Source organism: Rhagoletis zephyria, unplaced genomic scaffold (assembly GCF_001687245.7).
Source record: "Rhagoletis zephyria isolate East Lansing unplaced genomic scaffold, Rhagoletis_zephyria_1.1 Rzeph_scaffold_05275, whole genome shotgun sequence".
Taxonomy (NCBI): Eukaryota; Metazoa; Arthropoda; class Insecta; order Diptera; family Tephritidae; genus Rhagoletis; species Rhagoletis zephyria.
This window is the reverse complement of record NW_016162358.1, coordinates 2,693-19,258: the sequence shown is the minus strand read 5'-3', so window position 1 is coordinate 19,258 and position 16,566 is coordinate 2,693. Positions and strand designations below refer to the sequence as shown.

The 16,566-nt window shown below is 33.4% G+C and overlaps 1 protein-coding gene across 4 annotated transcripts in view; it reads right to left on the bottom strand.

Moving 5' to 3' along the window:
* Nucleotides 1-297: 297 nt before the first annotated feature.
* Nucleotides 298-16,566, bottom strand: part of LOC108371863 (protein eiger-like) — a 17,985-nt gene continuing 1,716 nt past the window's right edge. For 3 of the 4 annotated variants that reach the window (XM_017627472.1, XM_017627473.1, XM_017627474.1), the window contains exons 3-8: nt 10,115-10,240; nt 2,529-2,854; nt 2,286-2,423; nt 1,311-1,447; nt 1,038-1,139; nt 298-852 (exon numbers count right to left, since the gene is read on the bottom strand). In XM_017627472.1, coding sequence (XP_017482961.1) covers nt 482-852; nt 1,038-1,139; nt 1,311-1,447; nt 2,286-2,423; nt 2,529-2,854; nt 10,115-10,240 — 1,200 coding nt within the window. In that variant the 3' untranslated portion in view covers nt 298-481. Of the gene's footprint in view, nt 853-1,037; nt 1,140-1,310; nt 1,448-2,285; nt 2,424-2,528; nt 2,855-10,114; nt 10,274-16,566 lie in introns of those variants that run through there. The other variant, XM_017627471.1, reaches the window with a different exon arrangement.

Sequence of the window (16,566 nt, the reverse complement as noted above, 5' to 3'; positions counted from 1 at the left end):
TAGTTAGTGTATATATGTAATCATGAAGAAACAAATATTTGCATTCATTGATGGTAAGTCCTATGCATTGATTTGTGCAATAAAATTACCCAATTTTTCTTTTTTAGTCGATCGCAGTTTAGACCTACATAGGTGTGCGATATGTAAATAAGTGGCAAAAACTTTCCGGGATGTTCTACAGATGCCAATAAAGATATACATACATACATAGGTTTGAATAAAAAAAAAAAATAAAAATTCAAACAAATTCTACACATACTTACACACTTTTCCGCTGAAGATAACGACATGTGCAAATGTGTATGTATATATTCGTTCTGTTTATTTAATTTTTATTTCTGTATGTAGTATTTACATATGTACACTTCATACATCATAAATACATATCACTTCATATTTTTAGTAATGTAATGTACAGTGTACTCCCTTCTACCTTCACCAAAATCATATACATATACATATGTATGTATGTTTTTTTTTATTATATTTTTATCAGTCCAAAGTAGCTGCGGTTATTGACATCTTTTAAAATAACATTTCGATCACTATGGAAATCGCGCAAATGAATTGTTTCATTCTCTTTGAGATATATGAGGCCGCTGGTGTGGCAGGTATGTATTTTGTGTGGCATATTTGTTGGTACTGTATTCAAGCATTGAAGAAAAGGCTTATGCCCATGGAATATCACGAAACCGTTCTGGTCGTGTGTATTGTTGTAGCACACCTGGGCGTATACGTAATAAAGGCCCGGTTCGCGTATGGTTAATACACCATTCTCCACTCTGAAGTAGTTATCAACGTCAATTTCATTCGACCAACTGGGATGACCGATATACATATCACCAGAGTATGCTATTTAATATAGAGAGGAAATCAATCAAAATAAAACGATTTCAACGATTACTGAAATTGCTGAATTTTAGAGAAGCAATAATTTTTTAAATCAATTTTAGAGAATTTTTTTTTGTAAAATCATTAAATATCTTTGAATATTAAAAGTGATAAATCGATCAAGAAGATGGCTATACAATACTTACAATCGACCCTTATACTGGCGTAACGGTCTGGAATTTTACGATTTAAATGAAAATGTGCTGCTGGAGTATTGGTTGCAGGGGGTGTTTGACGCGACGATTTGGCTGAAAAGAAGTAAATCACCAGGAAATTTTAGAGCGGATTATACATGTATGTACATAAGCACAAATTAGTGCTAGCGCAAAGCCTAAGGACTTTGAGTTTTTGGCGAGAATTTGAAGATAAACCAATAGGAACCAAACAAAATACTAAATTATAGTTTGACAATAACCTACCACTTTTTACTATAGCATTTTTATATCGCCGGTTACCCACGTGATGCCTGTGGGAATGCTTTTTCACCACTTCCCGGTTTGCACTACTTTTTTGATCAATATTAACCTCAGATACTTTGCTACGATGAGATGGTAATCTGCAAATATATATATATATATATAATTTAGTTTCCTTACTAAATAATTTTAACATTAAAAAATTTATCAAGCCTCAATGGCTTTTTTTCTATTAGTAAAGTCAAATTACAATGCGAATTCATATAAGTCAGGGAGCCAAAATAACTGTTATCTCGAATTTAAAAATTGAAAACGTTGCCCGAATTCTGAAATTTAACGAAAACGTTGTTTCATAGCAGTTATTAGATGAAAAATATTTTTTATTTCGCCGTGAAGAGTTATAACCGAATGTTTATTTTTTACGTTGTCTAAATACGTAATATGATGAAACTTAAAGAGGAGTGAAATAACTGTTAGCAGACAATATAAAAATAAATGTTGGGTAATAACTGTTATCAAGCAATGTAAAAAATAAACGTAGGTAAATAACTCTTATTTGCGACGGAAAACATATTTATCCTACATAACAGTAATCAGGCAACGTAAAAAGCAAACGTTGGGTTATAACTATTATGGAACAACGCATTTCCAAGTGCAAAAATTTAGTATTTCGGTGGTGAGTGAGTGAAACGTGACTAGATCTATATTTTCTTTCCCTCTTCCTTCTTAACTACAACTAAAATTTGACAACGGATTTGTAGAATCGATGCGACCTAATATGAATTCGCCTTGGTCAAATTATGAAAATTAAGAATTTTCGACTCTCATTTGACTGCACTAATCGCAGTTCGCACTTTTTCCGGATGCAGACATTATTTCAATAGTGTTAGAATTGAAAGAAGCTAGAAAACAAATCCAAAATCGCCTTTTTGAGTTATCCTCAAGGGGCATATTCTGGTCGCACTGGTTCTTTCTTACCTGAGCATCAAAATTTCTCTTTGCTGATAATTAGATTCCTTTTCATTTTCGCTTGTCCCGCTTTTGATTTTAAATTTCGTATTTCTTTTATGATCTTCGCTCGATTGATCTGGTTTGATGGAACGAGGTTTACGCGCGCTACAAAATATATATATATATATACATACAGAATATATGTACATACATAAACAAAAAGTTAGTTCTAGAAAGTTCTGTAAGAGTAGAGAAAAGGAAATAATGTACCCTATCTTCTTCCGTCGTGTGGAATTAAATTTAGAGAAGTCACTATAAAAATCCCCTTCATCCGACATGTCCATTTCATCTTCGCTCGCATCATCTTTGTCATCTCCATCTGGAATGCCATCAACAGAGTCCCCTTCTTCATCATTTTCATCTTTATTATCCAAATCATCATCATAGTTCATAGCAGCCAATTTTTTTCTAAATTCCTCGTAATCAAATTCAGTTTCATAATCCTCTTCATCTATGTCTTCATTATCCTCATCACCGATTAACTCGTTTTCGCCATTGTCAAATATTGTCGGCTTATCTATAAAATCGGGATTATGCTGAAAAAATGGAATTTAAAAAATGATATTGATTTTAGTGACTCGCTTAACCTAAACTGAAGTCGTCAACAATGGGCAAACTCATAAATACACTCTTAATAATGGAATTCACTGACAGGCTTATAGTCTTAGTAACTAGAGAGAAGTCTAAGAGTAATTTTTATGAATAACCAAATATTTATATTAGAGTGGTTTAATTGTTTTTTTTGGAAATTGATAAACGCTACCTCAAATTATCAAGAATGATAGAATACAAGATAGCGCATTCCTGCGGGTGATGACGTAAACTTAGCCACGAATGGAGGAGATGGAGAAGAGAAAAATATGTAAACTGTCAAAACATTAAAATTTGTTTATATTAACTGAACGCGTGAAAATAAAATTACTTACATATATAAATAGTACACAAATAAAACCAAATGATAATTTTGCTTCGTAAGAAACATCTGGCAGTCTCTTATTTTATTGTTCATATTTACATATATATGAGTGTCGTTAAAACCTAATAAAAGTTCAGCAATCGCGAGGAAGACACAATTTGGGAACGGTTTAGTTATTTGCCCAATGATTTCGGGCTACTGTATCCGAATGGATGACGCGATCTACAAAAAGTTAATACACATTTGTAACCCAAAATGAAAACTTCATTTTAAAACCTAATCGTCAACACGAAAAGGTGTTCTGCACAAAAAACCCATTTAACCGGGTTTACATTTCTGGTGACAAAATGCTAATTTGAGACCATTTTCCAAAAGCTCCCCAAGAGCCTGTGGACGACTCCGACGGGTCGCGTATGGCTTTCTACACAGCTTGAACTGTAGTGGGTTGAATATCAAGAGCCAGGCCCCTCCCTTTCTGCTCTCTAACACAAAAGCAGTGTGAAAAAGACTAAACGACCCTATTACATACAAACATACATACATGTAAACATCTCTGCATACATACAAACATTTGCTAAAATGACGTTACACGAACAGCTGATTCTGTCAAATTCGCCAAGAACAAAGTAGCGGTACTGCTGATTGCGCCACCTCTGTGTCTCCCTACTTCGTGTCAAATTATTGTTATTTGTGGTAAAAAAAAGAGAAACTTGTTACCAGGGGGTTTCTAGGGTTGCTAATTAAGAATCTGAAGTCGGTTTTTCAAAATTCAAAATGGCGGATCCAATATGGCGATCAAATTTAAAAAGAAATTACTGAAATTAAAACGTTGATACTGGACTTTTTAAGCATTGTCAAGGACTAAAACTCGTTTCCAGTGGGTTTCTGGGGTTGCTGATTACGAATCTGATGTCAGATTTTCAAAATTCAAAATGGCGGTTAAGAGTTTCAAACAATCCGCCATTTGAAATTTTGAAAATCTGACATTTGATCTGAGTTTAAACCCTTGACAATGCTTAAAACGTCCAGTTTCAACGTTTTAATTTAAGTTTTTTTTTTGTTTGATTTGATCGGCATATTGGATCCGCTATTTTGAATTAAAAAAAATTTATTTCAGATTCATAATCAAACCCTTAAACTCCCGAATGCCAAGTTTCGAACAAATCCAACCATTTTACTAAAAATGTATCACCATTTTGGATCCGCCAATTTAAATTTTGAAAAACTGACTTCAGATTCTTAATAAGCAACCCCAGAAACCCCCTGGTAACAAGTTTTAACCCATTACATTTAACTGTCCAGGAGAGGTATGTAATTAAGGGAAGTTTCCCAATAATACCAGAGTAATTATACGTAAAAACCACATTTTTAGCTGCATTTTCACTCGTCAAGAAAATTAACACAATGAGAACATCAACGTTTTTATAAAAAAAAACCGACCAGCGCGACCTCTAAGAAAACTTTTTTATCAAAATAAAAAAATATGTGTCTATTTTTTTTTTGATCACAAATAACAATATTTTGATGTAGCGTTTATGAATAAAATCGAGTTAATTATTTTTTTCTATGGATACTTTTTCGAGATATTTGCAATTTACCGTTATTCAGCTTAAAGCAAAAATTGCTTCCTTTTAAGCCCGTTTATCTTACGAACCAATTTTAAAATCTTTATATAAAATACGGCAAATGAAAGCCAATGAAATTCTCCATAAACCGTATATACATCACTTTCCGATAGGGCTTATAGTTTCTGCCAAATTAATTAATCACTCCAGCTTTTTTTTTATTTTTTAATGAAAAAAATCAAACTTTAACAGAAGAAAATTTTAAAAAACAAAAAGTTCTGTGCCAATTTTTTGCATTTGTACTAAAGCCTGTTCTGTTACAAAAAAAAAATCAAGTTACTGTTGAAGAAAATCGATGGATAAATCGATAAATAAATACGAGCAGTGAAGCGTTTTACTCGGGTGTACGTGGCGTATGAGTAACTTTCTTTCCTGCTCATTTCCATTGGACCAGTCATTATTTCGTATTTATCCATCGATTTTCTTCATCAGTAACCTGTTTGGCACAGAACCTGTTATTTTTTTTAATTTTTCTTCTGTTAAAGTTTGATTTTTTTTTTTTAATTTTTTCAATAAAAAATAAAAAAAAGCTGGAATGATTAATAAATAATTTGTCAAAAACTATTAGCCCTATCGGTGAGTTAAGTATATACGGTTTATGGAGAATTTCATTGGCTTTCATTTGCCATATTTTATATTAAGAGTTTTTATATTTATGTTTGTTTTATATATAGTCTTATTATTTTAAACAAGCAATTCTTGTATATATGTATGTATATAAATATATATGTATGTATGTATATAAATAAGACGTTTCACATCAACCGGCCCAGAGCTTTGTCCGAAACTCTAAGCATCTAAACATACATATATAGGGTATTCACAGCGGTGTCGTAAGTGTCGTATTGTTGTATGTCGTAAACTTTAAACGCCTAAAAAATATATTAAGCGGGTTCGCAAAGTACTATCAAAGTCATATTATGAATTTTTGCAGTGTCAAAAAATAGTTGGTTGTCGTTTTAAGTTCTCTAAACATTTATTTAAGCTCCCTCAGATAAGAATCCCTCAATAGTAAGTCAAAATACTCGTAAACTAATACCCTTACGATTAGGGAATCCAATCCCGCAATCGCGGGATCCCGCGCCATTTTTGCGGAAGTGAGCGATTACACATGCGGGATCAGCGGAAAGGGTTTTATTAACCTTTCAGCGACTTTTTTTGTGCTCCTGCGTAATTGATTAACATTTTATAACTAGCTCAAACTTTGTACACCTACCGATTTATAAACAGATTATACAAACAAGTGTAAAACAGTCTATTTCTATCGATAAATACATACATTACATTTGAGCTTCCTTTCAGATACTAAATTTCGTATACTCATAGCTCTGGTTCTATTAGAGGCACACATTCAGCTCTCATATAATTTACAAGAGTATGTTATATAGAATATATTACTTCTTATGATATATTTTCTTCCGAAAAATATCCAACAGATATAGCGTTTTTGACCATATACCTACGAAACTTTGTATAATCACCAAAATCAGAAGTTCCTGATTGTGCAATAAAATAAGGTCGAATTTATTGGATGAAACTTTAAAGACTTTATCATTCCTTCGGAAATATTATCAAAAAAGTCAACCTAATTAAAAGTAAATACGTAGGTTTTCTAATTAAATCGTCTTTTTTACATATCAATTTTGAATATAACTCTTTAGAGGAAATAATATGATTTTTTTCAGTCCCGCAAATCCCGCGGATCCGCGGGATGGATGACCTCGATCCCGCAAGCTTGCGGAGTTGCGATTTTTATGCGGGATTGGATTCCCTACTTACGATTGCAAAGTGACAGAATATGAAATTCAAAATGGCGTCATTACTGTGCTAGGTAAAATACGCTGCATACGCAAATAAGCAAATATATTTATTAATTTGTTTTACAAAACTGATGCAAAAATGTTGGGCCATTACTGATTTCAATGTTTTTGGGATCACTGATTACGATTCTAGAGTCCGATTTTCAAATTTCAAAATGGCGGATCCAATATAGCGGACGTATTTTTAAAACTTCCTTGTATTTGAGTGAAACTTTTACTCGATGGGTTTTGGGCTCGCTGATTACGAATCTGAAGTCCGATTTTCAAAATTCAAAATGGCGGACTCAATATGGCGGCCAAATAAACTAAAATCACTTAGATTCGCATACAACTTTTAAATCGGGGTTTCTTAAGGTCGCTGATTACAAATCTGGAATCAGATTTTAAAAATACAAAATTTCAGATCCATATTGGATCTATCATTTATCACGGGAATTTTAAAATCGAACGTACGTAAATGGCGTATGACTAACATTCTCATCTCGTCTTCATAAAACTATGTACGTGGCTCCAAAAAAAAAATGCAAAAAATTTCTAAACACTCGAAATAATCAATATACCCTCGGAGCTAGGGGCCAAATATAGTAAAAATGCGGTTTAAGTTTTTCTCTCTGGCGTCAAGATTTTGTTTAGAAGGACTTTTAAATTTCAAAGATATGATTAGTTCCAAAACTTGTTTAAAAAATTCAATGAAATTTAGAATAAAAATATGGGTATCAAATTAAGGAAAATATTCTTTGCAATTTAAAAATATAAAATTTGTTTGGTTCAAGGAACAATTGATATTGAAAATTTGTATATATATTTTTTTAATTTTTATTTTTTACGCTATTAAAGTAGAAGGACGAAATTCGAGGAACTGGTCGTGTGTATATTAATACATAATATATCTTTTTTTTAAGTAAATACTGGAAATTTCCAAGAATATTCAAGGACAAAATTTTAAAAGAACATTTTCTATACCTATTCGTCCTTATACACCAAAAATTTAATATTTTTCAATTCTACAGATTTTTTTTTTTTATTTGGTACCCATATAGTTATTCTATATAGCCCAGAATTTTTTAAATACTTTTTGGAATTCTTTGAAATTTCAAAGTCCTTTAAAAAAATCCTGACGCCATAGAAAGAAACTAAAAACGAAGTTTTATTATATTTGGCTCTTAGTTTTGGAAGTATATTTTTTTTTTAGTGCAAAATTTACTTTTTCTCGGTGTAATCCATGTTATCATTAGGTTGATTTTTTTGAAGGACTTTTGCCACTTTCAAAATAAACGGCTTGGCGCGCAATATCTCGCATACGCCAATTGTAATACCACGTATAAGATAGTCCGAAAATTTCACAAAAGGGCAAAGAAACTTATTTTTTCATAACTTTTTATATGGTTTTCTACCTGAACTTATGAGCTTCCACCATGAAATTCGTGAAGTATTGAGTACAGTATTAAGCAAGTATTGAGACAGGGTAACTGAAACAATTTTTTTTTTTTTCTATGCCACCCCATATTTACGTGGTATTTGCAGCATTTGGCGGATACGAGGTATTGCGCTCCAAGCGACGATATGTAAATTAAGGTACCAAATATACATATATACATATTAGAGAGCTGCATGAATTCATTCAAACTTCTAGCCAAACAGAGAACAGTCGATTTGAATATTTTACTTCACATACGAAACACTCAGCATTTGGAATTTCGTAAGCTATGAATATACATTTTGTTATAAACTTTCTACCTTCCAACGGAAGAATGTGAATGAATGAATGGAAAACATTCAAATCATACAAACTCATTTCGATAAACGTTTTTTTCTACAAACAAGTTTGTTCATTTGAAGCCAAAATCATTCATTCGATAAGCTGTTTTGAATGAATTCATGCAGCCCCCTAGTACATATATACATACATATTTACGTACGCTTCTTCAGCAAATATTTCTAATTCAACAAACATTTTAGAGAACGACGCGCACGATTGATTATTTTTATTTATTATTATTTTTTCCACTACTACCACATTTTTTGCCAAAATTTCATAAGAACGTAGTCTCTTTTAGTCATTACTTCGGAAATAATGTTTAATTCCGAGTAAAACAAGGTACCATTTATTAAAATCAGTGCAAAAATTATGAAGTTATGTCATCTTTTATAGAGACAAATTCAAAATTTTCCTTACGAATTATTGAAACCTCGAAGTGAATCCAAATCAACTGATTCAAATTTTCTGTGAAATTATGTATATGGAAGTAATTTTGGAAGAAATTTTTAGAAAGTTCACATTTTCAGACAATCTATTGATTTTTATAAATGATACCTTGTTTTACTCGGAATTAAACATTGTTTTTGAAGTAATGACTAAAAGAGACTATTTTTTTTTGTGAAATGTTGGCATAAAATGTTGTATGTAAAAGTGGAAAAAATAATAAAAATTGGTATAAATTTCCGATTTATTCCAAAAATTTTCTACATATTTACAATGTCTTATCCTTAAATAGTACACATATTTTTCTCTCAAAGCCATATGAAAACTTAAAATTGGGTAAAAAAATAACCGAGCTGAAAATTGTTTTGTGCGGGATGTCATGTAAAAATGGTTTTTTAAGAATAAGTTGAAAGTTTGAGGGTGTTGGAAAAATTTAAACACAGTTTCGTGAATTACTCGACCAGTCCTACGACCTGTACCTGTAGGTCATGATCAGTGTTACACCGTGTAATTAAAGGTTTGCTCACTAATGACATTAGGGTTTGGACACTCCCTTACAAAAGGTTGCACAAACACCCACACACGGTGGCTTGCTAAGGGAGCCCGACTTTGACAAGAGGGCGCGAGAACTGTTTTCTGAGCAATCCTTTTATTAACTAATTTAAATTTTTAAATAAATATATACCAACACATATTCAACAAGGCAGAAGTGACGGCCATATAGCTGACTGTAATGTCAAAAAGCACAGAAAACTTGAAGTACATTTTTACAAGCTTTTATTCTGTTTCATTCAATTTTTACCAACTTCCCGATGAGCTAGAGACTTGAAACTTCAAACTTTGCTCGGAGCCCGATGACAATGCAATATGATAGAGGAATCCATCGGCTAAGTGGCGTAGGTGAGAGATATATTTGAAAAACTCGTATATTACTTAATTAAAAGGGAATCCACACAAAATTTCCCCGATAGGTGGCGTAGGAGTTGAGATATTTGAAAAACCCGTATTTATGATCCAATTTGTTTAATACTTAAAACATATATTTATTACTCAAAAATGGTGAGAAATAATTCAGAAAAGAATTTTGCCGTTAGGTGGTGCGTAGCTCGATTTTTCCTTTTTTTTTTTGCTAACCATTAATAAAAGCTTGTGTTTAAAATTTTAGTTTTTAAATTACTCGTTTTTAATAATAATCGAAATCTTTTGTTCCTCATCCATTCTGAATATAGTACCTCTTTCTCAAAATCGCTCTCATCTTCCAAATTTGTCAAGCCCAAACGTTGCTGCATGCTAAGAAAACGATTGTCCAGTTGTTTCATTTCGTTTTCCAGATGAGAAATGCGTTTGAAATGCCAAATCTGTAAAATAGAAGGCATATGTACATAAATAAAATAAAAATTAGAGGCGATGCGCCAAAAATGCAGATGTATTAAAATAACAGACATGCTTAAACTGAATACAAAATTTAGAAAATATATGTAAGTTTGTGCGCTTGTATTTTAAGATACCTCTCATCTAGAGACACGATGTCGAACCGAAAATATCGATACGATAGTCGATATCCCAAACATCGATACTAAATTAAAATAATTTTATCGAAGCATTGCTCCCGTTTCTAATAAAGAATGAACACTTTGCGCTTTGATAAGTGTTTGCTTAAATATATGTATGTCGGTAAATGTGTCGCCTAACATCACCGAAGACGCAGTTTCAAATACCACCACTTGCTAACTTAAGATAGTCTCACAGTAATTAACCGTAAGCTCCCCCGCATAAAACGCTTTCACAGAAATATATCACAAAAAGTATAAAATAAATGGTTAATGATAGAAAAAGATACAATGGCCCGTAGTTATAGTCGAAAGTTAAAACCTCTTCTAGTTAAAATTAATCTTTAAGTTTAGAGCAGGCTTTAAGTTAAGTTAGTCAGTTATAGACATGCTAGAGGCAGGTTTTTGCTAGATTGACACAAATAAAGGGCCATTAATATAAAATTAAAAAAGTAACCAATCGGCATTAGGAAAACTTTGTGATTTTAGCAAGTTCACCCTGTGTCAACTGACTTTTATAAATAATTTTGAAAATGGCGCAGCAAACTGTAAGTAAATAACAATTTTTTGTAAAATATAATTTATTAACGTAAATAATTTAATTTTTATAGGAAGTGAAAAGAATTCGCGAATTTAATTGGACTGCTGCTATAAATACTCACATCAACGTCATTGAGGACAAGACGATTGTATCATCCAAAATCGCAAAATCTCGAAATATCCTTTGATTGGGAAGCGTATTCTTCAAATTAAGACCACTTTTGTATTTTCTCTGCAAATTTTGAAAGGGAAAACGTCTACTTAGAGTACGCTTTTAAGATTTTGAAACCTCGTCAACCTCATTTTAAATTTAAAACGCCGTTTTAAAGTTAAAAGGTCTTTTAAGTTGACTATGACAGTGTTAAAAGAGTGTTTATCTTAATATATAGTTTTAAATGTTAAAACCTGCCTCTAACTTCTCTATAACAACGGGCCAATGTTTTTAATGTAGCCCAGTTATTTTCGGTCTCTGCTTAAGATATGTACATGAGAGTGGTCCAAAAGAATTGTTTCCGAGATAGGGTTTGGGACACCTTCCAAAAGTTTTCCTCTTGCCGAAAGAGGTGCTGGTACCACACTTTACGTCTCTAAGTATAAATTTAGAGGATGCTCATGATGCTCATATTTTACTCTAGAAATATTGCGTACATATATTAATCAAACAATTGGTTAAGAAACCTAAGAACATTTCAAATTGAAATTATCTAAAAACCATTACAAGCTCCAGTTGTCATGGCAACAGTAGCTTTTTATAAAAATCACCGATATTTTTACAATGTTTCACAGCGATCCAGTAGCGCATTTTAAAGCCATTGAGCACCCTGTATCGGTTACAGTAGAAAACTGAAAGTTGGTATAGATATTGCAAATATAAAAAGGAAAAAACTAAGGGGGTGCCCCGCTTTCTTGGGTGCAATTTTTTTCCCCCATACAAAAATTTTACCACTCTAATGCACATGTATACCCTGCAGCAAAATTTAGAGACAGTCTGACAAAGCGCTTGTTCCGTCCTACAAATTTCAGAACTGTCTCTGAACTACTGCAAGACGGTTGCAGAGCGGGACAGTTGACACTTGCGGTGTGCTAGTTGCGCTGTCGTCAAAGTTTCTGACATTTGGCATCCCAGCCGAAGTAGCCGGGGTGTAGAACACCAAAAAAAGTTGCGGTTTTTCCGCCGGGATTACTAAATTTGTTATATTTTAAGACGTCTACCAAAATATTTCGGAAAAATATTAAGATTTAAGCGAGCTGGACCGATTTCAAAATACCTCCAAAAATAAAGTTTTTTATGAATAAAAATAGTTTCTTAAAGAACTTTTTGAAAAAAGTCCCCAAAGATCACAAATTAGATTAAGCTTAAAAAATCTGCATAAAAATATTTGAAAATCTTTTCAACGGAATCGTAAGAATGAGATTTTTGATGCTGTTTTTTTTACTTTTTTGAAAGATTGGTTTAGGAAAAACTTGAATAACTGGGCCAAAAATGTTCTGATTTAGACTTATGGGATCTCAGTAGAAAGGTATTTTCACACTGTTTTTATTTCTGGCCAAAACAACGTCATTCGTGTGCCATCTTGTTTTTTCGAATACCAACACATCTTAATTCAACTTTGAATGACGTTCGTTCATCCTACCTTTCTCTTCCATCCTTTGAATGAGTTTATTAGCAATGAAATAAAAAGGGTGAAAAAATACCTTTCCAATGACACCTCTTAAGTCTAAATCGTAAGAGTTTAGGTTCAGTTATTCAAGTTTTTCCTATACCAATCTTTGAAAAAAGTTAAAAAACAGCATCAAAAATCTCATTCTTACGATTCCGTTCAAAATTATTTTTTAATATTTTTATGCAAATATTTTAAGCTTAAACCGTTTTATCATTTGAGGGATTTTAAAAAAAAAAAATCTTTAAGAAACTATTTTTATTCATAAAAAACTTGATTTTTGGAGGTATTTTCAAATCGGTCCAGCTCACTTAAATCTTAATATTTTTTTTTAATATTTTGGTGGACGTCTTAAAATGTAATAGATTTTATAATTCCAATGGAAAAATAGTACCGATTTTTTTTTTTTGTATGGGGAGTGATGCAGTCTAATGTACATATGTACGTTTGGGGATCGTTATATGTACATAAGTAAACGTGTATTTGCTATGTAAATTACTTGACAAAAAAATAAGTTAGATACAAAGTCAGAATCTATTGCTTAAGAGGATTGATTATGTTCGGCGCAATATTGCGCATTTTATATGTATGTACACATGCATAGATATGTATTTAAATAGGTGTAGTCATAATAAACGAAAAATGTAAATAAATTGCATACACTATTGTCAAATACAATTTTCACTGAAAGACTACCGTTTATGCCAATGGATCTGTTAGATCAAATTATTGGCTTCAAATTGCTCATTTCATTTCTCGTTCCGATGTATACATATTTACATACATGCATATTTACGTTCGTATTTGAATAAATTTTTATCCCTCTTACCCATGGGCGTAGACAGATTTTTTTTTAATTTTTTTTTTTTCAAACCCAATATCTTACCTAAAAATTCGTTATTATAGCTTAAAATTATTGTAACCAATATAGGTATGTTGTACAAAATCACATAAAGAGAAGTTCAAAAAAGTTGATATAAAACTATTCGTCGATTTAAATAGTTAACTTTTTCCTGCGCAAGTTCATTTTACGAGGAGGAAGCATCAAAAGCCTAACCCCGTCAGTGTGAGACTTTAGCCCAAACTAAACTTCCCACCTCTCCCGCATCGATGTTTTTGAAACATCGATAATATCGGTTCAATATTCGATGTTTGCCATTGATGTTTACAATTTACTAACATCGAGAAATTGACGATACATCGATGAAAGTTTTACCGATGTTTTAAATCGACTTTAAGGAGACTCTCCGACTTTCTTTCGGTATGTTTGACTGACCTTAAATTTATTATTCATTCAGAATATTTTTGTTATTTATGGCCTTATAACAATTATATTCAACAATTTTATTGAGCTTGAGGCCGTTTCTTATGAAAAATGTTATTGAAAATAAACAATAATTTACAAAAGGTAGAAGTTATAGCTGCTATTCCGGAGATCACCACATCTCCTCAGTGACCACGGTTGAAGAAGTCTGATTAGTAGATGTGGTGATCTCCCAAGTAGCAGCTATAACTTCTTACCTTTGTAAATTATTATTGCTTTTCCACAACATTTTTCATAACAAACGGGCCCAAGCTCAATAAAATTGTTGGATTCATTCTGAATGCTAATAGCCTAGCCGTTGAAACAGAACCAAACTCCCCTTAGAATTTCAACAAGATCAGGCCAAGGATCTTTAGGCCCGAACGACCTTACAATGGTACGTATTTTGATTCTAATAATAGAAAGGGTATAGAAAGGATAATAAAATACAGGAAAATACATTCATAATTATTAAAGTACTCAATATTGGTTTAAATTTAACTACAAATTAACAAATTGCTAAACATCGGAAACCATCGATATATCGATGCTTCTCTGGCGATGTATTTTAGCCACGATGTTCTTCTCCCCGATGCATCGAAACATCGATGTATCAATGTTACTGCTCAAAATTTGCATCCCTAATCGCAGTGGGGTCCTCCCTCTTCATCTGCTACCACCAGCGGGTTCCGGATTGAATACTTTCAGAGCTGGAGCGTCGGCGTCTATTCGAGCGACATGCCAAGCCAGCGGAGCCGCTGTATTTTAATTCGCTGCTCATAATTCCATCGTCTGCGGTACTCGCTGTCGCTAACACGTAAAGGCCCGGAAATCTTCTGCAAAATTTTTCTCTCGAATACTCCAAGAGCCGCCCCATCGGATGTTATCATTGTCCATGGTTTTGCGCCACACACCAGCACGGGCATGATGAGTGACTTATAGAGTGTGGTTTTCGTACGTCATGAGAGGGGACTTTACTCCTGAATTGCCTACTTAGTCCAAGTAGCACTTGCAGGAAAGAGTGATTCTGAATTGGATTTCAATGCTGACATTATTATCGGTGTTAATGCTGGTTCCCAAGTAAACGAAATTCTCCACTGTGTCGAAATTATAACTGTCAATAGTGACGTGGGTGCCAAGGCGCAAATGTGCGTTTCAGGCGTTTTTCCTGTCGGCCAGCATTTTAAGCTCTTCGCACTTCCGTATTTCGGTCCCTCTCCTTTTATTTCGGTATCGTTGCGCCCTATCGCAGCGTGGGCCGGTGGAGCCGACTACTTCTTCGGCGACGGTACATAATGAGCTGAAAATATGGTTCCACTTTTGTTAAAGAGTGCTCTCTTGGAGCAACTGTGATAGTGGCGAAAAAATTGGCCGTCTGTTGTAATTGCAGCTTTTCGAAGTTGAGCTTTCCTTGCCATTGTTTGACGCACATTTTTTGCTTCCATTCCAGGTGCATTCCGTCGTGGACGTCATCAAAAAAGGGTTTTACATGGCGGGTCCCAAACCCAACGCGCAACCTGTTGCTGGGGTATGTGGTTTTTCAACCGGATACATGTTCATATAGCGAGCCGCGTGCTCAAAACAGACGCCCGCTTGCAGAAGCTGCAGACTTCAGTGAGCCCTTAAACCGAATAAGTCGGAATGACCCCACGGAAGCTTCCTCTCTTTCTGCCGTGACCAAAGGCTTCACTCAGATTGGATATCGCATCTCGCACATGGGTTGCTCACATTGTTCAAAGTGCGCAAACAAGGACGCAGTAAAGTAAAGAGGATTAAGTAAAGCCATGCAACTATAACTGCATACCCAGAAGAACTATTATGCCGGATTGCAGATAATATTAACTTTTGAATTAAATTGAGAAAATTTTTTGGCCGCTATTCAGCAGTTCAAGAAGCTCACGACTTCCCGTGTTTGCACCAAGTATCCTCTGGGTAGCAACCGAACCCGATTGGAGCGATTAATTAGACTCCAACTGATTAAATTATTCAAATCATGCTGCATATAGAGGATATCGGACCTATAATCTTTCAAAACTGTAAACGCGATAGTATCAAAAGTGAAAGCAAATAGCTGAAGTTTTGTATCTGCATAAAGAAAAAACAGTGTTGCCCTAAAAGCCAACTAAACTATGCAGGGGCGCACCCAGGAATATATTTTAGGGGGGTTTTATATTTCTGAAGATATATCACCGGAAAATACTGAAANGGGGGGTTTTATATTTATGAAGATATATCACCGGAAAATACTGAAAATTTGTTTCAGATAATACCCTCTTTAATATACATTTATGCAAGTTTTATGTACAGTATGTAATAAATAAATAAACGTTTTAAAATTCATAAACTGCACTTTATTTCCAGATTAACAGAACTCAAACGCTTTTAACCGACTTCAAAAAAAATGGAGGTTATCATCTCGCCGGAATGCATAACTTTGGACCACGTGAACCGATTTCAATAATCCTTTTTTATTAGAAAGATAGTACCTCAAGGTTCGTCCCGTAATTTGTTTTAGAACTCCGATGATTGGATCATGAAGAAATTAACGGTACCCCTAAATTTGAATATGAGAATTGAAGTCGGTTGTGTTCTTTCCTTAAAAACTACTTGCTTAATAAAAAGTTCTATAA